This window comes from Apium graveolens, chromosome 9 (genome assembly GCF_009905375.1).
Source record: "Apium graveolens cultivar Ventura chromosome 9, ASM990537v1, whole genome shotgun sequence".
NCBI lineage: Eukaryota > Viridiplantae > Streptophyta > Magnoliopsida > Apiales > Apiaceae > Apium > Apium graveolens.
Window position 1 is genome coordinate 289,247,498 of NC_133655.1, and position 27,676 is coordinate 289,275,173.

At 31.1% G+C, this 27,676-nt stretch overlaps 2 protein-coding genes across 4 annotated transcripts; both read right to left on the reverse strand.

Annotated features, from left to right (window-relative positions):
• Positions 1 to 589: 589 nt before the first annotated feature.
• Positions 590 to 5,621, reverse strand: LOC141687186 (tyrosine decarboxylase 2-like). 2 transcript variants are annotated; one of them, XM_074492377.1, is made up of 11 exons: positions 5,358 to 5,621; positions 5,108 to 5,228; positions 4,682 to 4,754; positions 4,299 to 4,529; positions 3,772 to 3,935; positions 3,319 to 3,459; positions 2,943 to 3,002; positions 2,114 to 2,278; positions 1,627 to 1,683; positions 925 to 989; positions 590 to 743 (listed from the first exon to the last, which is right to left on the reverse strand). In XM_074492377.1, coding segments are annotated over exons 1-11 (1,212 nt in total). In that variant the 5' UTR covers positions 5,360 to 5,621; the 3' UTR covers positions 590 to 610. The 2 variants fall into 2 exon arrangements, with proteins under 2 accessions (XP_074348478.1, XP_074348477.1); XM_074492376.1 differs by lacking the exon at positions 5,358 to 5,621 and having other exon boundaries at positions 5,108 to 5,236.
• Positions 5,622 to 16,157: 10,536 nt separating this feature from the next.
• LOC141686640 (tyrosine decarboxylase 2-like) lies at positions 16,158 to 22,006 on the reverse strand. Of its 2 annotated transcripts, XM_074491679.1 has the most exons (13): positions 21,748 to 22,006; positions 21,498 to 21,618; positions 21,072 to 21,144; positions 20,689 to 20,919; positions 20,162 to 20,325; positions 19,709 to 19,849; positions 19,333 to 19,392; positions 18,504 to 18,668; positions 18,016 to 18,072; positions 17,315 to 17,379; positions 17,010 to 17,133; positions 16,787 to 16,927; positions 16,158 to 16,569 (listed from the first exon to the last, which is right to left on the reverse strand). In XM_074491679.1, coding segments are annotated over exons 1-13 (1,479 nt in total). In that variant the 5' UTR covers positions 21,750 to 22,006; the 3' UTR covers positions 16,158 to 16,434. The 2 variants fall into 2 exon arrangements, with proteins under 2 accessions (XP_074347780.1, XP_074347779.1); XM_074491678.1 differs by lacking the exon at positions 21,748 to 22,006 and having other exon boundaries at positions 21,498 to 21,626.
• Positions 22,007 to 27,676: the final 5,670 nt, after the last annotated feature.

The window sequence follows — 27,676 nt, forward strand, 5'->3', positions numbered from 1 at the left end:
CATAGTCTAGACAATGGGAGATGAGTTTTATTGTTGAAATTTCTAATCTACTCTTGTGTGATTCCATTTTTTAGCAAAGCAGTGGCAACATCTTGGAAATCTTCCATGCCTCGATTATATGGCTCTCTTCGGTAATGGAGCGCCTACTGCAAATCGAATTACGTACCTTCCTGAAAGAGCCTGCATAGAAGTGTTTGTATAAGTATATACTCCTATATAACTAGAACTGCACTTGCAATGCATAGTTAAGAGAATATTTTGAAACTTTATCCTTGCAAGTTTTAATGTACAAGAGCGGAATTCTGAATATATTAATTTAGTTTCGAAGTACAACAGCAGATTGTCAAAATATTTGAATTTCGCATTCTTAAAATCTTTACTGTACAAGAAAGCATACCGTGTGAGAAACAAAAGCTTTTCCGGTGGCATTGACAGCATCTAGTAGGTTATGGTTCAGTTGGTTAGAGCAATCATCATCTTTGTGGGAGGGGGGTAGAAGACGGAAACAGACTAATGCAAACTTCCTAGGGCAACAACCTGAAAATAATGTATGTATTTGAAAATGCTGGGTAAGGACTTATTAGTTTATTCATTCGCGTAAATTGGTAGCTCAATTAACCTCAAATCTTGGATCTTTAGCGACAAAGCTTTCAAATTTTTCAGCCAGCTGTATGTGGTTTCTGATGTAAGACTGAAGGTTTTCCAGGCCATAAAGTCGTAGTACCGTCCACAATTTCAGTGACCTATGAATCAAGATCATACAGGACCGAGATGAAATATTTTTTCTATTTGTTTATTAACAGGCTATATTGCTTATCAATTTCAGTTGCATGCTAACATGCCTGAACTAACAATTATTTAGTGTGGTTTGTAGAATGTAAGGATAAACTTTAATGGAAATTTAGACAGGAGTATGGTGCTAACCTGAAGCGCCGTCCAAGAGGAATTTGCCAATCTTTGTAATCCACAACCAGATTTTCTTCTGAAGCCTGCCATGTCAATGTGATTAGTAAAGACTAAATTGTAAAGTAAAATTGTAAGATTTACAAGTCACCAATCTCATGACGATCCAAAAATACCAAAGCTAATGAAACAATCAGATTTTTATAGTGACAATTTAGAAAGAAGAATAAAAAGGAAGGAAAGGTTTTATACTCAGCACTAGACTGCTATCTTCAGGAGGGGCCTCTCTATTACGTTTTTGAGGATATACACTAAAAGTAGGTTTTTTCTGCACAACTAAGAAACCCCATGAACAACATATAGCATAATGGACTAGAATAAAAATACTATAGCTAGCTTGATCCCAAAATAATTCTTGCACCCAAGACTTTAGCACTTACAGTGATATTCAGGACGGTCTAAGCTTAGATGTAATGTATACAGTAAAATTACATAGCTAGTTGCTTCGTGTAAAGCATTCCCAAAACTCAACATTTTTTAATGACGATATAGCCAAGTATCCCGACTCAACACAATACTAAAGCAAGGAAATTGAACTGGAGATCAGTAGCCCATACTATTCAAAGATCCAAAGGCAACTTCTAGCATGACTGACCAATCTACATGCTGTCTTTGTGATGTCACTAAGATATTAATGGCAATTACGTGTAGTTCTATACTTACTTTGTTTTTAAGAAACTCGGGATTTGTTGACAATGAATGTATTAGAGCACTGCGATCCTGTTGGCAAAAAAAAATACTCGTGAACAAAAAATGGAAGACCAAAAACATTGGAATTGCAAAGTATGAACTTGCTACATTCTGGTGAAGAGAATTACTCCACTAGTATAGCAATTCAATACACACAAATGAGATATAAGATCTTTCAAGAATAAATACAACTAGCATGAAAGATAGATTCTCATTTAATCATAAAAGTGAGTGTTACTGTTACTGTACATCCAGGTCTTAATATAGTCGAATACGAAGATTCTAAAAAAATTATGAAGCATCATTGACCACCGATATAAAAAAGTTTGCCTGTGGCGTACCGCAAAAAATGTGATCACCAGCAACAGAAAGTTAACTAAGTAAAACCATCATGGCATGAAAAATGAAGTACCACACATAGCATTGAAATTTTAATATGCATCAAAACAGTATTACACACCTTAACCCACAAGGCTGAACAATCAAAGTTTGTTAAAAACCATTTATGTGCGTTCATGTTGAACGAGTCGGCTTCTTCAACTCCATCAAGGTAATGGCGGAACTCTGGACATATGCAAGCACTTCCAGCATATGCAGCATCCACATGCAACCATATTTCTTTCATCTGTGAAAGGTCATGTACCCAAATATTTTAAATCACCTCTGTATTGCAGGAGTCAACAGGATACATAGAGAATTAAAAGCATCCTACTATCAAAAGGTTCTGCAAATACTGGATGATTGTTTCTTTGTTAATATATATATATATGAAATCAAAATCTTGATGTTTAGAGTCAAAGGTAAACAAAGTAGATATATCATATATAGCAGCTTTTTCTTGAGACCTTTGTTTCATGATCTAGTACCTAGGCCATGTAGCTTCTTATATGGATCTAACCTCTTACAGGGATAAACAAAAGCTCTTAATACTGGTCCACGAACATATGGATATGCAAGGCATCCCCCTTTTGCAGGGTGTTAATTTGATGGGAAAAAATGAATATTATTGTTGATCTCACGTAAAACGGAGCAGGACGAGTTTAAGGGAATGGTAAGCAAATTATGATCATTTAACTCATTCTCTACCGTCACTTGCTTGTCTGTAGCACTAAAATTACCATGACGAACTGATCATTAACATTAAAAAAGTCCAAAAAATACATCATTTGGTTCGGGAATGCATGAGTATTTCATGGAAATATACTACAATTCTAAAAGTCCAAATAGATATGCATCCAAGTATTTCAAGACTATCTAGCATACTTTTGATGAGTTAAATGAATTTTAACCTTGGTAATTTTTCCTAGTTCAAGTAAAGGATCCACAGCTGTTGATGAAGTAGTACCAACCTGCACGAGAGCATGCATGCAAATTTTCTTTAGTATAATATAATGCTTAGACTTTGTACAGCAACACTGTTGAACTTAGATTACGACGAAGACCGTGACTTCAGTTATTCATTACTCAAAACAGTATAGAATAAAATGTACTCATGACCACAATTTCCGGTTACCTGAAGTTGATAGGATGACTTTCAGTTTTTTAATAAATAATACATCTGACAGAACTCTGTCGTGTTTTAAACAACTTGGTCACTTTTTCTAAAACTATCAGCTTGAACTGAAAATGGATTGCTTTTCTTGTAACTAAATATTCATTTCTTACCGTGGCACATAATAATAAGGGAATCAACCCAGAGGCGGTATCATTCGAGATTGCTTGTTCAAGTGTTTCAGGGGAGAGAGAATAATCATTGCATGACTCTGTTTTCAGCGCCCGACAGTTCTCAGGATATATTCCCGCTATCTGCACACAAGAAATATTATTAATTAAGGTTAATGAAATCTGGCTAAGCAGAACTCCTGATATACTGATAAGCAAATTTGAGATCTTGGGAATATTTTGCAGGAAGGGTATGTGAAATCTACAGTATTTGCAAAAATATCTATATTACACATAATGATTGCAGAATCATCATTGCAGTCATATGTATGTCCCAGATTTCCTAGATAAGTTGAATGACACAAACAACTCATTAAAATCCCTAATATATGCTAAAAGCATATTATTCAAAAACTGAGGAGATCAAATACTGCACTGTGAATTGTGTATATGTACCTGACAGGCCTTCTGTAAAGAGGAATGTGTTTGATCTGAACAATACACCACAAGCTTTCCAAGGGCATCTTTTCCAGTTCTTCTTAAAACTTTGTCACGGGCAGCCAGAAGTACAACTAGAACAGCTTCGCTTGCAGTGCCTTGTATCACTCCACCACCATGTCCTACTTAAGGGAAAGCCCGGGCATGATCAACTATTACTTACAATTTGATCATATAACTTTCCATTAAACAAAGAAAAGATCAGAGATGCATATTCAAAGAGAAGATTGTCCGCCCTCTAAGCCAATTATTAGTATGTACAATCTAAATTAGTTATCTAGGTACCAATTCTCACCATATAGTTCCCTTACAGCATGTCATAATACTAATGTCCTCTATTTATACAACTTAAGCCCACATTGTAAATTCTAATTATATTAATTACACTAATTCTCCTACCTGCAATATAACGTATAATGCCACAAAAATATAAGACTTTTTTAAATTAAAGGAATCTATGACATTTAAAAGTATGAAACAAATACCTGTGGAAAGGAAATAGTCAGGAAGCTTGAGTAGTTTGGCAAGCCAATCTAGAACAATCATTTCAAGTTCTGTTGCTGCAGGAGAAGTTATCCAACTAAACCCTACCATGTTAATACCAGCACTCAACATCTCTCCAAGAAAACCCGCTACACTGCTATTAGATGGGAAATAAGCAAAATAGTTTGGGCTTTGCCAGTGGGTAACCCCGGGTAATATCTTTGCCTGAATATCTGCCACGAAAATACAAATAGTATGGCACATCATTTACAATATAAACTAATTTAACTTGTATTTTTTTCCAAATCAAAGAATATAAAATTTCAAAAAAAAATCATAAATTCATTTTGAGGTTTTATGCTCATATGGTAGCGAGAAACTTCACCATCAAGAACATTCTGCAAAGATTCGGGCTGATCAGGTGCCGAATGAGGCAGTAGGTCACGTAAATACCCAGGCTGCATAGATTGATCATCTTAACTATTACTTAAAATTGTACAATAATATGCACATACAGATAACATCCATGAAAAAATAGTATTCTTGTAACTAACAAATAAGTCTAAACTAAATGCACCCGAATAAGATTTGTATAGTAGCATCAATAGGCCATCTCTATGATGCCCCTAACATAGTCGACAAACACTCTCCAAAGAAATATTACCAACAGCACAAGAATTACTCAAATCATTAGAATATGATTCACTACATCATAATTTAATCCCATTCAACTTAACATACATGAAAAAACTGCAAAAGCTAAACACAAACAATTAGACTTAAAATCTTAAAGAACACTAGAAAAGCATACCTCAACTTGGCTTAGTACAGGGAAAGTTTCAATCTTTTTATAGTAATCAGCAATAAAATCTACCATTTTATGTGCATTTTCTCTCAGTTGTTCAGCATCCATTGGTTTCAACACACCATCCCTGCCCATTTCAAGGAACCAAATTATCAAACACCTCCAATACACACACACATAAAAACCAACCAAAATCACTTCAAGATTGCATTTTTATCAAATTTACAAATGTGGGTCATGATAGATAGATACTTACATCTCTAAACTTGGGTTTTTCTCCTGTATTTCAGATGAACAAGAAAATATTATAAACCCAAGTTAAAGAAATTAGAGAAAGTGTTTGATTTTTGGGTTAAATTACAGCAAGAAAGACAAAATTTAGTGGCAGAGCATATTTTTATATGCTGACGTTGGTATGTAAAGTGTGCAGGTATTGGATATGTATGGACTGGCTTGTTGGCACACTAGAGAAAGTAGTAATGGCCACACTTTAGTTCTCTGTATGTAAAATCGAGAATGGAAGAGATAGGACGGGAATCGGTAATTAATCGGAAAGATTAATCGGAGATAAAGTCAGGATGTATTTTATATTTTAAATTATATTTAATTTAATATTCTTATTTTAGTAGTAATTTATAAATTAATATATATTTATCATATTATATAATTTATAATTATTAAAATTTTATATTATATATTATATATATCTGATCAGTTACGTGTCTCTCAAACAATTAATTGGAAATTAATCAATAAAATTGGGGATCTTTAGAATCATGCTTTGTATACCTTTGTATCTTTACTTTATAAACGATACTAGCATAAAATTCGTGCGATGCACGGATTATTTTAATAATAATTATAAATATACGCATAGATGTATAAGTTAGTGATATTTCAGTTTTAAAAATAATGTATAATTAAAATTTATAATTTTATTAATGGTTATAGATGTGTTTACAAATAATAATTATGTTTTAATTAAAAGCTAAATTTTAGCTCAGATAAATAATATACGAATTATCATTACTTTGTCAATGCTAAAAAATTTATGTTAACCCGGAACAAGTACATATTATTTTATTTTAAATGATGTAATTATCATAAATCAATTGTGTAATTTTTAGCGCGGATGAATACATTCATTTATTTTAGTACTACACTATAACACGACTAAGGAATCATTTCTATTTTCATTTTTATTATTGAAATGGTATGTATATTATATATATAGTAAATAAAACTCGTAATTGTATAAAATCAAACATTATACATACAAATCAACTATCAAATTTTAGTATTTTGGCTATTAGGATCGAATCCTAATTATCACAATATTTAAAACTACACTATATCTATTGACGAATTAATTAGTTTTTAATTTTATTTTATCTCGGACCAATAATATAAGAGTTATCTTTAGTTTAAATTTAATATTGATTTTAGTGTAGATCAGTAATATACATTAATTTTTTAGCCCCATACCCGTTATATCCATGAGATCTATCTAATTACAATTAATTTATACATTTTTATTTTAGTCCAGTGTGAATATTATTTTATTTTAGAAGGAATGGATAGTATGTATTGTTTTGTTTTTTCTCATGACATTATATCGCCCAAACGAATTTCCTTTCAGATATTTATTTTATATGTGCCCGGTCCAATAATATAATGTTTGTAGTGGGATCAATAATCTTTATTATTTTCTTTTAATTTGAGTCTACAAATCCAACTAACTATATGTAGTTTATTTTTATTTTTTATTTAAGATTAGATCAATAGCATAATTTTGTTTAGCCCGACCAGGGTGAATTTTGTATATTATTTTTTTAAAACAAAACCATTAGGCATATCATATTTCTGTTGTAAATATTTATCTATTTATGAGAGTGTTTTATTTTAAATAATATTATTATAATTACGGTGACCACACAGACTATCAACTAAATTTTTATTATTTAATTTTTAACATAATAGTATAGATATCTTTGTATTGCTTTGATTTGGGTTGTTGGTAATATAATTTAAATGAAACATTAACCTATTCCAATATAAACGATTATTAGGTCGAGGATATTGGGTTTTGCAAAAGTTAGCTATGAGCCTATGATGTATAATTAATTCTAAGGTATGTGTATTTTGTCGGAGTAATAGTAGTACTTTGTCTTATAAACTAAATAGAAGTCCCAAATCTTCTCAATGTGGGACTGGGGTGTTACAAACTCCCACACTTAAACTCCTGACGTCCTCGTCAAGCCCGAACAGACAGCCCATAGAACAGACAACCCATAGAACCAAAATCGTAGCTCTCTAGCCATTGTGGGATAATACCGGCTGGCTTCGTGTCCCCACCTCCGGACCTCTTACCATTGTGAAATAATACCACCAGCCTTCGTGTCCCCACCTCCGTCAACTTGACGCATCAAGTTTTCGAGAGTCGGCTCTAATACCATATGTGACAACCCGGGTCAAATGCAGCCAACTTGGGTTGCGACAAGCCCACCACAGGCCCCCAAAAGATCATGATTTGTTGGTGCAAGTAGTAGTAGTACTTTGTCTTATAAACTAAACAGGAGTCCCAAATCTGCTTAATGTGGAACTGGGGTGTTACAAAACCTGTAACAGCCCGCACTTCCGGACTATTAATTCTAATTCAAAACTAATATAAAATTCAACTTACTAATCGAAATTTTATTACAAAGGTGACTATTACAAACGCGCAGCTAAAAGCGGAACTCCAAAACTCAATATACTCCAGTTCTTTGTCCCCGAACTCCAATGTTATTCAACTCGAATATCGGACGAAACCTGAAATTGTAAGTAATGAACTATATAGCCCAGAAAGAAACCAATTGATCCAACTAATAGGCCAAGTAACATGAACACATATAACAAAATATAATAATCTATACGACACGATTTCGAAACAAACACTTTCGATACATATTCTTATTCTTATTCGATACACACAATACATACCACATAAACAACAATAATTCAAAACCCATAATTCATGCCACGATCACTACAAACCGGTGATAACGGTCCTAAATTGTAACAGCCCGCACTTTCGAACTATTAAATCTAAATACTAAAACTAATACAAAATCCAAATATTAATCCAAAATTCTATTACAAAGATGACTATTACAAAAGCGCAGCTAACGAAAATCCAAAAGTCAATCCAATTCAATCCTAAGTCCTCGAACTCCAATGCTATCCAACTTAAAATCGACGAAACCTGAAATTGTAAGGGGTGAACTATACAGCCCAGCAAGAAAACAATCGATCCAACTAGTTGGCCAAGTAATATAAACACATATAACAAAATACGATAATTTATACGATATGATATACGACATACGAAACAAACACTTTCGATACATATTCTTATTCGATACACACAATACACATAACACATAAACAACAATAATTCAAAATCAATAACTCATGCCACGACTACTACAACCTGGTGATAACGGTCCTAAATTTTCAAAAAACTGTTACTACAATCCGGTGACTGCGGTCCTAAGTTCTTATTCGATATTTTCACAAATCATGACACAAATCAAAGATCTTAAATTATCATCGAGACACACCACGCATGCACAACGATACATATACTCTAACACATAATACTTTCAAATATATCATCTCTCGATCATGTTTTGATAATCAAATATAAACGCATAACACAAAATTTTGAAAACACTAGTAAGATCGATCGAAAACTTACCTCAAAACCTGACCAGATATGAGTTTAGCCTTTTTGACCCTCTAAACAATGTTATCTTGAAAAACATAAAACCATGAAAGTTGTAGAGAACGAAAAGAACTTTCCTATAAAAGTCCAGGATCACTGAATTCCGACTTACGATGAATTTTTCAACAAATTTTATAAGAATGTTGATTTATACTGAGAAGAGCCCTACAAATTTTATGAATAAAAACGAAGAACATGAATAGGGTGTATTTATAACGAAACAAAACCCTATATCTTAACCTACAAGTTATCCTTATTCAAGTCTGATCCAAATTTTAGGCCCATTAGTCTAATTTAATTTTAAATCTTTGTCCTTATCTAATTTTAATATTTTTCTTTCTATTATTCTATTATTAATCGAATTCTAAAAATTACGGGATATTACATAAATTTTCAGAAAACTGCCACTACAATCCGGTGACTACGGTCCTAAGTTTTTATTCGATATTTTCACAAATAATGGCACAAATCAAAGATCTCAAATTATCATCTAAACATCACATATATACAATAAATGTACGCTAGAACACATAATACTTTCAAACATATCATCACTTAGCCCAAATTTTGATAATCAAATATAAACACACAAGACACAATTTGAAATCTTTGATAATCAAAGATTTCATGTTTCCACTTTGTTTACAAATTTCCGAAGTCAGCTTACATGCTTACATGCATTTTGAACATTTCTGTTTTCATAGCAATACATTAAATTGCTGAAAACTTTAATCACTGGTGTCTTTAGAGAACAAGTGTTGGATCACTTTTAGCTCAAAAGGCTCCTCATCATTATGATGAAACTATTTACAAAACACAGTGCCATCTTGTATGGAAAATTGTCTAGTATTGAAAATCTGTTTTAGGAACCAGGATGCAGACGCAGGTAAGTTCATAGTCCAGAAGCTGGTTTTCCTATCTCCCTAAATCCACCTTTTGAGTCAATTACCATTTTAAAGAGTCGTAATTTGGAACTTCAATTCTCATTAGTTCCCCGGTAGCAATGTCATATGATCCAAGTCGTCCACCCTTGAATAGAAAATAGAAAACTCCACGAATAAACACAACATCATCAGTACATGGAAAACCAAACCAACCTCTAGTAGATTGAGTAGTAGTCCACTGTGTATCACCGTGTCTGAAAATACCAATGGCCCGTTGGTAATCATTAGCTATATACAAAGCTAAAAAGACACAATCCGGGAGAAGTAGGATTGGTGGAAACAGCTTTGAACGATCTGAAAATTCTCATAGTAGATAATGTTTTGAATATTTACGTATTTTGCAAGATATTTATTAAAATAGTGATACTTGTAGAACATGATTCACATTATAATACGTTTTACAAAATATATATGGACTCTCGTACTCAATTAAAAATAAGAACTCAATAGAACTTAACTCATATTTATATAAGAAACTTGAAAATTTATATAATTCAATATTTTGAAAAAAATATATTTAAAATTAGCAATAATAAATTTACAAAAAAATATTTAGTGTTGGAAAATATTGTACAACTATTTTGAATTATTTAAAAAAAGGTTAAAACTATAATGTATTGTACTATTTGATTTAATCCATGTTATGCTATCTAAATAAAAAAAATTAATATTAGTCTATATTTTGAAAGGATTAACAAGTTCACCTAATATTTAAAAAAGTTCATTAAATTGAAAATATTTAATTTTAGAAAAATAATATACAATGTTATCAAGTTACTATAAAAAGAAATATTAGAATCATAAATGAAAGAAACTTCAAAATGATTTGAATGATGATATTAGTAAAAATTTATCTTCAGATTCTTGAAAAAAAAATAGTTAGTCTTTACGATATATGAATTATTTTTATGTCACATCCATGACTGATGCTCTGTTAAGTAAAAATAGATATTGTTTGATTGTTAGTGCTACTACGACTACGATGTATTTATAATTGTAATTTATTTATTACATAATTATAATTTTTGAATAATCATATATACATGTTATTTGAGTAATTTAATAAATAACAATTAGATATATGTACATGACCATGATATCTAGCATATAAATAAACGAGACCAATATAATTTACTCGAAAATATATTAAATAATAATTTACATACATACACACACATGTAACTTTATCTTTACCAATACTAAAAGATTCAACTTTGATGGTGTATTTTAGAGTTATTAATATATATACTAGAAGAAAATAACAAAAGTCTTTTGAGTTCTGAAAATAAGAATGATCAATTAAATTTAAGTTTTTTTAATGTGTTAAAAACTAAATAGATTGTGTCAATTTTAATTTATGAATTGAAAATTATATGATATCTTATAAAATTAACTTTGTATAATAGAGAGTATTAAAAGATAAGTACAAGACGCGATCAACTTTAATTAATGAATTAAGACATTAACAATGATATTAAATCAATATAAACGTTGAATCAAAAAAATAAAAATTTTCTTAAAAAATAAACTTATATTAATTGTAGTGTAAATTCTATTTTGTTGAATATTACGATTGTAGGTCTTAACCACTTTAATTATGCATTACAAATCCTTTTAAATTAAGCAAGGTAATTATAAATTAGTAATAAAATATCTCATTACTCTAGGTTTATTTAACCAAAAACTTAGAAAATTTACTCGACTCTACAATATACATATATGTTAATTTTTAGTTTCTTTTTATAAACATATTGACAACATTTGATGGATGAACTTCAATCTTTTCCTTTTACACGTACAGTGACTACTTGCCTTGCTTGTATTTACAAATTACACGACATAAACAAGAAAATATGTATTATGATTAATGAGATATATTAAAAATGTTATTAATGTTTTACATGAAAATCATACACATTGATAGATACTCAAATTGCATTTGATATGTTTTAGACGTTATAAAATATTTATCAAAAAGAAAACGATCAAGAATTTTACTAATATAATTATATGGTGTACAAAAAAATTCTAAAAAATAACCCGTGCCTTGCACTGGTTATTATGCTATTTTTAATTTATGTGGGAGCCGTAATGTTTTAATCATTTTTATGGTGATGTCCATGAATAATTCTGAAGACTACAAAGATTTATGTTTTGGAGAGACAGAGTTATGTCAATTGTTTGCACATATTTTTTGTTTCAATATTTACTACTATTCCACATATGCCATGGAACGGGATTACTTGGACTACAAAATTAAACTAGATTGTAGAGCCGGATTTGATACAACCAGATATAAAAAAGGCTTTTAGGGTTGTTGTTTCCATTATTATTGACGTCTATGGTTGTTTACATTTTTATACAATTTCAATACTACAACGGATGTATGATAAGATCATTTATTTATAACGGGAAGTTAATAGCTCTCAAGAAATACAATAGGATTTATGGCTATTACTCAAAACTTGCATATAAATTCGGATGAAAAATTTCGGGCTTTTGTCGGTTGGATTGAAAGCGGCGACATATATATGGTACATTTATTCTAATAGATTAATTGAGAGAAATTCAGATAAATTAGAAAGAAATTAGAAAGTTAAACAAAAAATTAAAATACAATATTGAATTAATTTCAACAATGTATTAATTTTAACTAATATCGATTATAAAAAAAACGTTGATCATTGTAACTGTGAGAATGACAATTTTACTATTTCTCAATCGAGCGAAAAAATACTCGATTTAGAAATGATGAATTACCTCATTTATTTACACCCTTACTAAAAAATATAAAAGGGGCTTACTTAGTCTTTTCTCGCAAGTTTTTAAAAGAGAATGAAGGAAGTGATTACAAAGTAAAGTACTTCCATCCCATTTTTAAAGTGAAAGTATGTCAAATTTACATTAATCTCCATTTATGAGCAAAAATAAAATTACTTTACTTATTCTTCACTTGTTTTTCACCCATCCGGAAATAAGGGGAGATTAAAAAGTCTCATTGAAAAGACTAAACTACCCCTGTTTTTAATTTTTATATAAAAGATGTGTTTTGTGGGAATTGAACTCGAGATATTTCATTCACCTATACAATCTCATACCACTACACCATAATATCACATGTGTTTTTTATCGTACACATAAAATGTAAGTGTGCTAAATGAAAATTTATTTAACTTTAAAGATAGTTACTTTAATTCCGCAAAAAAAAAGATAGTTACTTGAATATTTGTATGGTTAATTTTAAAGAATTAAATTCCGGATATAAAATTAGACATAGTACATAAATGAATTATTATCTTATTTATTAATCTTTTTTTAGTTTGAAAATGTATCTCATATATTTTAACATATTTTATTATTATAAAAAGTAATTAAAATGTACATATATAACTTTTACAGAAAATATAGAAAATAGAATCGCTTATATATAAATAATCTATAATCGTATTACATATTTAGATGAGTTCGAATTATAATGAGTCAAAGCATTTTATTTTATTTCGAATTTGAAATCAGAACTTGGCCCAGTTTTCAAAAAATATTCGAAATTTGACTACATGACCCGGCCGAAAAACATCGTCACATTCTACCTTTCGTAAATTTAAATTACAAGTTTGGCGAGAATATCTTACCAATAATGTGAAAAATTTTAATATATTATGTTAATATAAATTAATGTGTTTTAGTTGTTTATAAGATCAAGTCAATTGATTATTTATATTAAAATTACTAAATTCACTGGTAGCGCATTATTATTTTTGGGACTTGTCCCGATTTTAAAAATATTCGAAATTTGATATGAGATCTCACGAGTTTTTTTAAAATTACGATGATATATAAAATCGATTTATTTTTCATTTTTCACTTAAAAAAAACTAGTTTTTTTAAAAGAATTCTTCTAGATAATAAAAGTTATATCTATACTATATTATAACATTTGATTCAATGCATTTTATACTATTTAAAAAAATATATTGTTCAATAATTCGAATGAATTAATCAATTCAATTGATATTTATAAAACTTTATCAAATTGAAAAATATTTATTTTAGGAGAATAGTAAACAATATTATCAAATTATTATATGAAGAAATATTAGAGTAGTAATGAAAAAACTTAAAAACGGTTTAAATAACGATATAATTATAATTTTTCCTTCGAATCCTTGAAAAAAAAATCATGAATATCATCAATGATAAGTCTTTATAATATATAATTTATCTTTATGTTACAACCATGATTGATACTCAGTTACTTAAAAACTAGATATAGATTGTTTGTTAGTAATAATATGAATACCTTATATAAATTATTGCAATTTATTTATTACATAATTTTAATTTTTGAATAATTATAAATGCATGTTATTTAAGTAATCATTTGTCTCACTAGATGTTAATAGTGATTATACATGTACATAAATCAGATATTTAGCATATGAATAATTGAAATCATCGTAATTTCATAAGAAATGTAACATACGACAATTTACATATAACTTAATGTTACTTTGGTAACCGTATAGTGTAAATAAAAAACTAACATTTTTTCATGCATATATACGTTAAATTTCAAAAACTAACCTTTTTCATTAAAATCAACTTTTATATTAACAATAGTTTAAATTTTACATTATTGTATATTATGATTGCAAGTCATCCCGACTTCAATTATGCATTTTTTATCTTTTTAAATTGAGTAAGTTAATTGTAAGTTAGTAGTGAACTCAGTAATAATATAGACCAGTACATATAGTTTATTTAAATAAAATTCAAAAATTTTGGTTAACTCTATATTCAACATATATGTTATTTTTTAATTTTTTATTTGTAAACATACTAACGGCATTCTACAGATTAAGTATAATCGTTTCATTTTAAACGTACACCGACTAAGAATATATATATATAGCTTAATGAGTTATATTTGAAACGATGTGTAATTTGGTATTGTCTTTTATGAAAATAAAACATATTGATAAACAATCAACTTGTATTTGATATACGTTAGACATTGTACAACATTTACAAATAAGAAAACAATTAAGAACATTACAATACAACAATTGCATGATGCATAAAACAATTCTAGAAAATGACCCGTGCGAGGCACGGGTTATTATGTTATTTATAAATAAACCAAAAAAAATCAAATTAAAGTACTAATGCTTCCAACTAATTCAAGTTTTATGAGTAAGTTCAAGTCAAGGGCACCAAGAAATTAAAACCTAGGGAGCTGGAGGATCTATTTTTAGTCTTTTACAATAAAAAGACCTACTTTCGGTATAGCCTATAAACACCAACAACAAAGGGCACAAGCTTAATAATTGAAACCCTATGAAAATGAATCAGTAAGCACAGTTAGCGCGAACACATATCCATAGTTACATCAATTATTAGCTTCTGCAGCCTTATTAAAATCATAATTTCCTTAACTAAACATGAACTGATAAAGTTGGCATTCACAATTAGGTGATATACGAACTCTTTGTGGGTAAGAGTCAGAGAGGAATTAAGCAATCCAAAAGACATGCAGAGGCTTCATTTTATGATCACTTGAGCACACCAAGCAATGCACAAACTAAATCCAGCAGACTGCTCCGAAGTTCCAGGACATCCGAAGTTGATTTCCCAGGGTGTTGTAAGTTAAAGAAACTGAGATTTCACTTCTATGACTATATGATGCTAAAAAAACAAAAAAAAATAGAAATTGTGGAAGGAATGAGTAAACCAGAACTATTGCTAATTCAAAATGCATTGGTCAAGGATATTTTTTTTGTTGATCGTTTCCGGTTAACAAACCACGCACTTGTTCATTGAAAATTTACACCATTTGGACACTAACATCATACGTCCTGCTCTGTGACAGATGGAAGAGGTCATTCAGGGCTCGATAATTGACTCCCCCCAATCCACCTTGGATGATAAATAATCTATATATACCAATCAAGCAAAAACCTGCAGGGTTTCAGTGTTAAAATTTAGAAAGCTTTTATAAATAACCTCCTATATATACTGTGTTTCGATTGTGTCAATGCCTGATGCTCTTCCACCTTCTTACTTGCATCAGCCAAAAGACACTCGAGCTCAGTTGTCTTATTCTGCAACTCAATTTTAACTTCATTCGTTTCCAGTTGAAAGCAATGTTTCTCATAAGTGCTTTTTGCCAGGTCTAGTTCTCATAATATGCTACTTATCAATATATAATTTGACTGAAATGACTCGATTAATCCGAATACAACATTAACATCTAGTTTGATTAACAATTTATTATTTTGGACTTATTAATTTTATTGAGTTTCAAAAAGAATAAGTCTTAATTAGCATAAAAAAGAAAAAGAATGTCTTTAACGACATAGAACTTGAAATTGTCACTCTTCAAAGACCTGCAATAAATATACAGTATTCTCTTGTTGAAATTACATGGTACACTGCTATGTATCATATTTGATGCTGCTAAGCAAGGAAATTATTCTAAATACACGATTTATTTTCACTTATTTCAGTTTTTAACAAGTTGCCCTGTATCAATAATGTTCGGAAAACTGAAATTTCAGCTTCCACATAAATTGGTGACATAGTCTAGACAATGGGAGATGAGTTTTATTGTTGAAATTTCTAATCTACTCTTGTGTGATTCCATTTTTTAGCAAAGCAGTGGCAACATCTTGGAAAATCTTCCATGCCTCGATTATATGGCTCTCTTCGGTTAATGGAGCGCCTACTGCAAATCGAATTACGTACCTTCCTGAAAGAGCCTGCATAGAAGTGTTTGTATAAGTATATACTCCTATATAACTAGAACTGCACTTGCAATGCATAGTTAAGAGAATATTTTGAAACTTTATCCTTGCAAGTTTTAATGTACAAGAGCGGAATTCTGAATATATTAATTTAGTTTCGAAGTACAACAGCAGATTGTCAAAATATTTGAATTTCGCATTCTTAAAATCTTTACTGTACAAGAAAGCATACCGTGTGAGAAACAAAAGCTTTTCCGGTGGCATTGACAGCATCTAGTAGGTTATGGTTCAGTTGGTTAGAGCAATCATCATCTTTGTGGGAGGGGGGTAGAAGACGGAAACAGACTAATGCAAACTTCCTAGGGGCAACAACCTGAAAATAATGTATGTATTTGAAAATGCTGGGTAAGGACTTATTAGTTTATTCATTCGCGTAAATTGGTAGCTCAATTAACCTCAAATCTTGGATCTTTAGCGACAAAGCTTTCAAATTTTTCAGCCAGCTGTATGTGGTTTCTGATGTAAGACTGAAGGTTTTCCAGGCCATAAAGTCGTAGTACCGTCCACAATTTCAGTGACCTATGAATCAAGATCATACAGGACCGAGATGAAATATTTTTTCTATTTGTTTATTAACAGGCTATATTGCTTATCAATTTCAGTTGCATGCTAACATGCCTGAACTAACAATTATTTAGTGTGGTTTGTAGAATGTAAGGATAAACTTTAATGGAAATTTAGACAGGAGTATGGTGCTAACCTGAAGCGCCGTCCAAGAGGAATTTGCCAATCTTTGTAATCCACAACCAGATTTTCTTCTGAAGCCTGCCATGTCAATGTGATTAGTAAAGACTAAATTGTAAAGTAAAATTGTAAGATTTACAAGTCACCAATCTCATGACGATCCAAAAATACCAAAGCTAATGAAACAATCAGATTTTTATAGTGACAATTTAGAAAGAAGAATAAAAAGGAAGGAAAGGTTTTATACTCAGCACTAGACTGCTATCTTCAGGAGGGGCCTCTCTATTACGTTTTTGAGGATATACACTAAAAGTAGGTTTTTTCTGCACAACTAAGAACCCCATGAACAACATATAGCATAATGGACTAGAATAAAAATACTATAGCTAGCTTGATCCCAAAATAATTCTTGCACCCAAGACTTTAGCACTTACAGTGATATTCAGGACGGTCTAAGCTTAGATGTAATGTATACAGTAAAATTACATAGCTAGTTGCTTCGTGTAAAGCATTCCCAAAACTCAACATTTTTTAATGACGATATAGCCAAGTATCCCGACTCAACACAATACTAAAGCAAGGAAATTGAACTGGAGATCAGTAGCCCATACTATTCAAAGATCCAAAGGCAACTTCTAGCATGACTGACCAATCTACATGCTGTCTTTGTGATGTCACTAAGATATTAATGGCAATTACGTGTAGTTCTATACTTACTTTGTTTTTAAGAAACTCGGGATTTGTTGACAATGAATGTATTAGAGCACTGCGATCCTGTTGGCAAAAAAAAATACTCGTGAACAAAAAATGGAAGACCAAAAACATTGGAATTGCAAAGTATGAACTTGCTACATTCTGGTGAAGAGAATTACTCCACTAGTATAGCAATTCAATACACACAAATGAGATATAAGATCTTTCAAGAATAAATACAACTAGCATGAAAGATAGATTCTCATTTAATCATAAAAGTGAGTGTTACTGTTACTGTACATCCAGGTCTTAATATAGTCGAATACGAAGATTCTAAAAAAATTATGAAGCATCATTGACCACCGATATAAAAAAAGTTTGCCTGTGGCGTACCGCAAAAAATGTGATCACCAGCAACAGAAAGTTAACTAAGTAAAACCATCATGGCATGAAAAATGAAGTACCACACATAGCATTGAAATTTTAATATGCATCAAAACAGTATTACACACCTTAACCCACAAGGCTGAACAATCAAAGTTTGTTAAAAACCATTTATGTGCGTTCATGTTGAACGAGTCGGCTTCTTCAACTCCATCAAGGTAATGGCGGAACTCTGGACATATGCAAGCACTTCCAGCATATGCAGCATCCACATGCAACCATATTTCTTTCATCTGTGAAAGGTCATGTACCCAAATATTTTAAATCACCTCTGTATTGCAGGAGTCAACAGGATACATAGAGAATTAAAAGCATCCTACTATCAAAAGGTTCTGCAAATACTGGATGATTGTTTCTTTGTTAATATATATATATGAAATCAAAATCTTGATGTTTAGAGTCAAAGGTAAACAAAGTAGATATATCATATATAGCAGCTTTTTCTTGAGACCTTTGTTTCATGATCTAGTACCTAGGCCATGTAGCTTCTTATATGGATCTAACCTCTTACAGGGATAAACAAAAGCTCTTAATACTGGTCCACGAACATATGGATATGCAAGGCATCCCCCTTTTGCAGGGTGTTAATTTGATGGGAAAAAATGAATATTATTGTTGATCTCACGTAAAACGGAGCAGGACGAGTTTAAGGGAATGGTAAGCAAATTATGATCATTTAACTCATTCTCTACCGTCACTTGCTTGTCTGTAGCACTAAAATTACCATGACGAACTGATCATTAACATTAAAAAAGTCCAAAAAATACATCATTTGGTTCGGGAATGCATGAGTATTTCATGGAAATATACTACAATTCTAAAAGTCCAAATAGATATGCATCCAAGTATTTCAAGACTATCTAGCATACTTTTTGATGAGTTAAATGAATTTTTAACCTTGGTAATTTTTCCTAGTTCAAGTAAAGGATCCACAGCTGTTGATGAAGTAGTACCAACCTGCACGAGAGCATGCATGCAAATTTTCTTTAGTATAATATAATGCTTAGACTTTGTACAGCAACACTGTTGAACTTAGATTACGACGAAGACCGTGACTTCAGTTATTCATTACTCAAAACAGTATAGAATAAAATGTACTCATGACCACAATTTCCGGTTACCTGAAGTTGATAGGATGACTTTCAGTTTTTTAATAAATAATACATCTGACAGAACTCTGTCGTGTTTTAAACAACTTGGTCACTTTTTCTAAAACTATCAGCTTGAACTGAAAATGGATTGCTTTTCTTGTAACTAAATATTCATTTCTTACCGTGGCACATAATAATAAGGGAATCAACCCAGAGGCGGTATCATTCGAGATTGCTTGTTCAAGTGTTTCAGGGGAGAGAGAATAATCATTGCATGACTCTGTTTTCAGCGCCCGACAGTTCTCAGGATATATTCCCGCTATCTGCACACAAGAAATATTATTAATTAAGGTTAATGAAATCTGGCTAAGCAGAACTCCTGATATACTGATAAGCAAATTTGAGATCTTGGGAATATTTTGCAGGAAGGGTATGTGAAATCTACAGTATTTGCAAAAATATCTATATTACACATAATGATTGCAGAATCATCATTGCAGTCATATGTATGTCCCAGATTTCCTAGATAAGTTGAATGACACAAACAACTCATTAAAATCCCTAATATATGCTAAAAGCATATTATTCAAAAACTGAGGAGATCAAATACTGCACTGTGAATTGTGTATATGTACCTGACAGGCCTTCTGTAAAGAGGAATGTGTTTGATCTGAACAATACACCACAAGCTTTCCAAGGGCATCTTTTCCAGTTCTTCTTAAAACTTTGTCACGGGCAGCCAGAAGTACAACTAGAACAGCTTCGCTTGCAGTGCCTTGTATCACTCCACCACCATGTCCTACTTAAGGGAAAGCCCGGGCATGATCAACTATTACTTACAATTTGATCATATAACTTTCCATTAAACAAAGAAAAGATCAGAGATGCATATTCAAAGAGAAGATTGTCCGCCCTCTAAGCCAATTATTAGTATGTACAATCTAAATTAGTTATCTAGGTACCAATTCTCACCATATAGTTCCCTTACAGCATGTCATAATACTAATGTCCTCTATTTATACAACTTAAGCCCACATTGTAAATTCTAATTATATTAATTACACTAATTCTCCTACCTGCAATATAACGTATAATGCCACAAAATATAAGACTTTTTTTAAATTAAAGGAATCTATGACATTTAAAAGTATGAAACAAATACCTGTGGAAAGGAAATAGTCAGGAAGCTTGAGTAGTTTGGCAAGCCAATCTAGAACAATCATTTCAAGTTCTGTTGCTGCAGGAGAAGTTATCCAACTAAACCCTACCATGTTAATACCAGCACTCAACATCTCTCCAAGAAAACCCGCTACACTGCTATTAGATGGGAAATAAGCAAAATAGTTTGGGCTTTGCCAGTGGGTAACCCCGGGTAATATCTTTGCCTGAATATCTGCCACGAAAATACAAATAGTATGGCACATCATTTACAATATAAACTAATTTAACTTGTATTTTTTTCCAAATCAAAGAATATAAAATTTCAAAAAAAAATCATAAATTCATTTTGAGGTTTTATGCTCATATGGTAGCGAGAAACTTCACCATCAAGAACATTCTGCAAAGATTCGGGCTGATCAGGTGCCGAATGAGGCAGTAGGTCACGTAAATACCCAGGCTGCATAGATTGATCATCTTAACTATTACTTAAAATTGTACAATAATATGCACATACAGATAACATCCATGAAAAAATAGTATTCTTGTAACTAACAAATAAGTCTAAACTAAATGCACCCGAATAAGATTTGTATAGTAGCATCAATAGGCCATCTCTATGATGCCCCTAACATAGTCGACAAACACTCTCCAAAGAAATATTACCAACAGCACAAGAATTACTCAAATCATTAGAATATGATTCACTACATCATAATTTAATCCCATTCAACTTAACATACATGAAAAAACTGCAAAAGCTAAACACAAACAATTAGACTTAAAATCTTAAAGAACACTAGAAAAGCATACCTCAACTTGGCTTAGTACAGGGAAAGTTTCAATCTTTTTATAGTAATCAGCAATAAAATCTACCATTTTATGTGCATTTTCTCTCAGTTGTTCAGCATCCATTGGTTTCAACACACCATCCCTGCCCATTTCAAGGAACCAAATTATCAAACACCTCCAATACACACACACATAAAAACCAACCAAAATCACTTCAAGATTGCATTTTTATCAAATTTACAAATGTGGGTCATGATAGATAGATACTTACATCTCTAAACTTGGGTTTTTCTCCTGTATTTCAGATGAACAAGAAAATATTATAAACCCAAGTTAAAGAAATTAGAGAAAGTGTTTGATTTTTGGGTTAAATTACAGCAAGAAAGACAAAATTTAGTGGCAGAGCATATTTTTATATGCTGACGTTGGTATGTAAAGTGTGCAGGTATTGGATATGTATGGACTGGCTTGTTGGCACACTAGAGAAAGTAGTAATGGCCACACTTTAGTTCTCTGTATGTAAAATCGAGAATGGAAGAGATAGGACGGGAATCGGTAATTAATCGGAAAGATTAATCGGAGATAAAGTCAGGATGTATTTTATATTTTAAATTATATTTAATTTAATATTCTTATTTTAGTAGTAATTTATAAATTAATATATATTTATCATATTATATAATTTATAATTATTAAAATTTTATATTATATATTATATATATCTGATCAGTTACGTGTCTCTCAAACAATTAATTGGAAATTAATCAATAAAATTGGGGATCTTTAGAATCATGCTTTGTATACCTTTGTATCTTTACTTTATAAACGATACTAGCATAAAATTCGTGCGATGCACGGATTATTTTAATAATAATTATAAATATACGCATAGATGTATAAGTTAGTGATATTTCAGTTTTAAAAATAATGTATAATTAAAATTTATAATTTTATTAATGGTTATAGATGTGTTTACAAATAATAATTATGTTTTAATTAAAAGCTAAATTTTAGCTCAAATAAATAATATACGAATTATCATTACTTTGTCAATGCTAAAAAATTTATGTTAACCCGGAACAAGTACATATTATTTTATTTTAAATGATGTAATTATCATAAATCAATTGTGTAATTTTTAGCGCGGATGAATACATTCATTTATTTTAGTACTACACTATAACACGACTAAGGAATCATTTCTATTTTCATTTTTATTATTGAAATGGTATGTATATTATATATATAGTAAATAAAACTCGTAATTGTATAAAATCAAACATTATACATACAAATCAACTATCAAATTTTAGTATTTTGGCTATTAGGATCGAATCCTAATTATCACAATATTTAAAACTACACTATATCTATTGACGAATTAATTAGTTTTTAATTTTATTTTATCTCGGACCAATAATATAAGAGTTATCTTTAGTTTAAATTTAATATTGATTTTAGTGTAGATCAGTAATATACATTAATTTTTTAGCCCCATACCCGTTATATCCATGAGATCTATCTAATTACAATTAGTTTATACATTTTTATTTTAGTCCAGTGTGAATATTATTTTATTTTAGAAGGAATGGATAGTATGTATTGTTTTGTTTTTTCTCATGACATTATATCGCCCAAACGAATTTCCTTTCAGATATTTATTTTATATGTGCCCGGTCCAATAATATAATGTTTGTAGTGGGATCAATAATCTTTATTATTTTCTTTTAATTTGAGTCTACAAATCCAACTAACTATATGTAGTTTATTTTTATTTTTTATTTAAGATTAGATCAATAGCATAATTTTGTTTAGCCCGACCAGGGTGAATTTTGTATATTATTTTTTTAAAACAAAACCATTAGGCATATCATATTTCTGTTGTAAATATTTATCTATTTATGAGAGTGTTTTATTTTAAATAATATTATTATAATTACGGTGACCACACAGACTATCAACTAAATTTTTATTATTTAATTTTTAACATAATAGTATAGATATCTTTGTATTGCTTTGATTTGGGTTGTTGGTAATATAATTTAAATGAAACATTAACCTATTCCAATATAAACGATTATTAGGTCGAGGATATTGGGTTTTGCAAAAGTTAGCTATGAGCCTATGATGTATAATTAATTCTAAGGTATGTGTATTTTGTCGGAGCATGTCATGCCGTAAAAAATAAATATGATTATTATTGTATTTAACATAAAAGAATAATTTTTAGTGCTAAAATAGCATCATAATTTAAATAATTTATTTTATATTTTGTTCCAAATTTTTATATTTTATTTCAAATTTCACATAACTTTTCAAGTATCACGTCATTTTATAAGCACAGTTTTATCTATGCCACACAGACCTCCAAAATATATCATGATTTGTTGGTGCAAGTAATAGTAGTACTTTGTCTTATAAACTAAATAGAAGTCCCAAATCTTCTCAATGTGGGACTGGGGTGTTACAAACTCCCACACTTAAACTCCTGACGTCCTCGTCAAGCCCGAACAGACAGCCCATAGAACAGACAACCCATAGAACCAAAATCGTAGCTCTCTAGCCATTGTGGGATAATACCGGCTGGCTTCGTGTCCCCACCTCCGGACCTCTTACCATTGTGAAATAATACCACCAGCCTTCGTGTCCCCACCTCCGTCAACTTGACGCATCAAGTTTTCGAGAGTCGGCTCTAATACCATATGTGACAACCCGGGTCAAATGCAGCCAACTTGGGTTGCGACAAGCCCACCACAGGCCCCCAAAAGATCATGATTTGTTGGTGCAAGTAGTAGTAGTACTTTGTCTTATAAACTAAACAGGAGTCCCAAATCTGCTTAATGTGGAACTGGGGTGTTACAAAACCTGTAACAGCCCGCACTTCCGGACTATTAATTCTAATTCAAAACTAATATAAAATTCAACTTACTAATCGAAATTTTATTACAAAGGTGACTATTACAAACGCGCAGCTAAAAGCGGAACTCCAAAACTCAATATACTCCAGTTCTTTGTCCCCGAACTCCAATGTTATTCAACTCGAATATCGGACGAAACCTGAAATTGTAAGTAATGAACTATATAGCCCAGAAAGAAACCAATTGATCCAACTAATAGGCCAAGTAACATGAACACATATAACAAAATATAATAATCTATACGACACGATTTCGAAACAAACACTTTCGATACATATTCTTATTCTTATTCGATACACACAATACATACCACATAAACAACAATAATTCAAAACCCATAATTCATGCCACGATCACTACAAACCGGTGATAACGGTCCTAAATTGTAACAGCCCGCACTTTCGAACTATTAAATCTAAATACTAAAACTAATACAAAATCCAATTATTAATCCAAAATTCTATTACAAAGATGACTATTACAAAAGCGCAGCTAACGAAAATCCAAAAGTCAATCCAATTCAATCCTAAGTCCTCGAACTCCAATGCTATCCAACTTAAAATCGACGAAACCTGAAATTGTAAGGGGTGAACTATACAGCCCAGCAAGAAAATAATCGATCCAACTAGTTGGCCAAGTAATATAAACACATATAACAAAATACGATAATTTATACGATATGATATACGACATACGAAACAAACACTTTCGATACATATTCTTATTCGATACACACAATACACATAACACATAAACAACAATAATTCAAAATCAATAACTCATGCCACGACTACTACAACCTGGTGATAACGGTCCTAAATTTTCAAAAAACTGTTACTACAATCCGGTGACTGCGGTCCTAAGTTCTTATTCGATATTTTCACAAATCATGATACAAATCAAAGATCTTAAATTATCATCGAGACACACCACGCATGCACAACGATACATATACTCTAACACATAATACTTTCAAATATATCATCTCTCGATCATGTTTTGATAATCAAATATAAACGCATAACACAAAATTTTGAAAACACTAGTAAGATCGATCGAAAACTTACCTCAAAACCTGACCAGATATGAGTTTAGCCTTTTTGACCCTCTAAACGATGTTATCTTGAAAAACATAAAACCATGAAAGTTGTAGAGAACGAAAAGAACTTTCCTATAAAAGTCCAGGATCACTGAATTCCGACTTACGATGAATTTTTCAACAAATTTTATAAGACTGTTGATTTATACTGAGAAGAGCCCTACAAATTTTATGAATAAAAACGAAGAACACGAATAGGGTGTATTTATAACGAAACAAAACCCTATATCTTAACCTACAAGTTATCCTTATTCAAGTCTGATCCAAATTTTAGGCCCATTAGTCTAATTTAATTTTAAATCTTTGTCCTTATCTAATTTTAATATTTTTCTTTCTATTATTCTATTATTAATCGAATTCTAAAAATTACGGGATATTACATAAATTTTCAGAAAACTGCCACTACAATCCGGTGACTACGGTCCTAAGTTTTTATTCGATATTTTCACAAATAATGGCACAAATCAAAGATCTCAAATTATCATCTAAACATCACATATATACAATAAATGTACGCTAGAACACATAATACTTTCAAACATATCATCACTTAGCCCAAATTTTGATAATCAAATATAAACACACAAGACACAATTTGAAATCTTTGATAATCAAAGATTTCATGTTTCCACTTTGTTTACAAATTTCCGAAGTCAGCTTACATGCATTTTGAACATTTCTGTTTTCATAGCAATACATTAAATTGCTGAAAACTTTAATCACTGGTGTCTTTAGAGAACAAGTGTTGGATCACTTTTAGCTCAAAAGGCTCCTCATCATTATGATGAAACTATTTACAAAACACAGTGCCATCTTGTATGGAAAATTGTCTAGTATTGAAAATCTGTTTTAGGAACCAGGATGCAGACGCAGGTAAGTTCATAGTCCAGAAGCTGGTTTTCCTATCTCCCTAAATCCACCTTTTGAGTCAATTACCATTTTAAAGAGTCGTAATTTGGAACTTCAATTCTCATTAGTTCCCCGGTAGCAATGTCATATGATCCAAGTCGTCCACCCTTGAATAGAAAATAGAAAACTCCACGAATAAACACAACATCATCAGTACATGGAAAACCAAACCAACCTCTAGTAGATTGAGTAGTAGTCCACTGTGTATCACCGTGTCTGAAAATACCAATGGCCCGTTGGTAATCATTAGCTATATACAAAGCTAAAAAGACACAATCGGGAGAAGTAGGATTGGTGGAAACAGCTTTGAACGATCTGAAAATTCTCATAGTAGATACAAGGGGAAGGTTAAACTGAGGGAGTGTTAGAAAATTAGGATTTTAGAGCTTAATTTAATTATGTTCTTGATGTTAATCCTAAAATCTAATGATTGGAAATTGTTCAATGATATTTGAACTTAAATTTTCATGTATGGTTTTAAGAATTTTCTTAATGAAATCCATATGAAATGAGAGATGAAAGTAGCTTGGAAAAGCTTGGAAAATTTGAGAATGTTTGTCCCACATTGAAATAAATAAAGGGGGTTGTGTGCTTTATATGGTATTACCCACATGAGTAGTATACAACTACTAAGGTGTGTGATGGTCCATTGTGTTGTTGTGTGCTTCACGCGCACACACACACACGCGCGCCCCGCCCCGCCACGCACCGGACCGGGTCGAAGGGCGATTTGGGCGAATGTCTCGGCGTCTCGCGTACGCAAGGCGACCTGGGCGAGGATTTTATTTATTTGAGAATTATTTTAATTCGAATTTATTTATCGGTGATTGGATTATTGGGCTGGGTTCTGAAATAGGCTAAGTAGTCTAAATATATTGAACCTGCAAATAATCTGATCTGTAACAAGTTCTGATATAAGAATCAGAACTTAAGAACTGATGAATAAAATCAGAACTTAACAAGTTCTGATATCAGAATCAGAACTTAAGTACTGATGAGTCGAATCAGAACTTAAGTACTGATGAGTCGAATCAGAGCTTAACTTAAGTTCTGATAATAATGTGGGTGTTAATGTGAAAAGCTGTTACAAATAATTTAAATTCAAAAGTTGTTCAGTTTTGATTTTTTCATTTATGAATTCAAAATCTGATCAGTTTTGATTTTTTCATTAATGTAGCAGTTTAATTCAGACATTAAGTGTGTGGACAGTTTCATTTTTCCTCTCCTATAAATAGAGGCTAAACTGAATGAATACAACACACTACATTCTCATC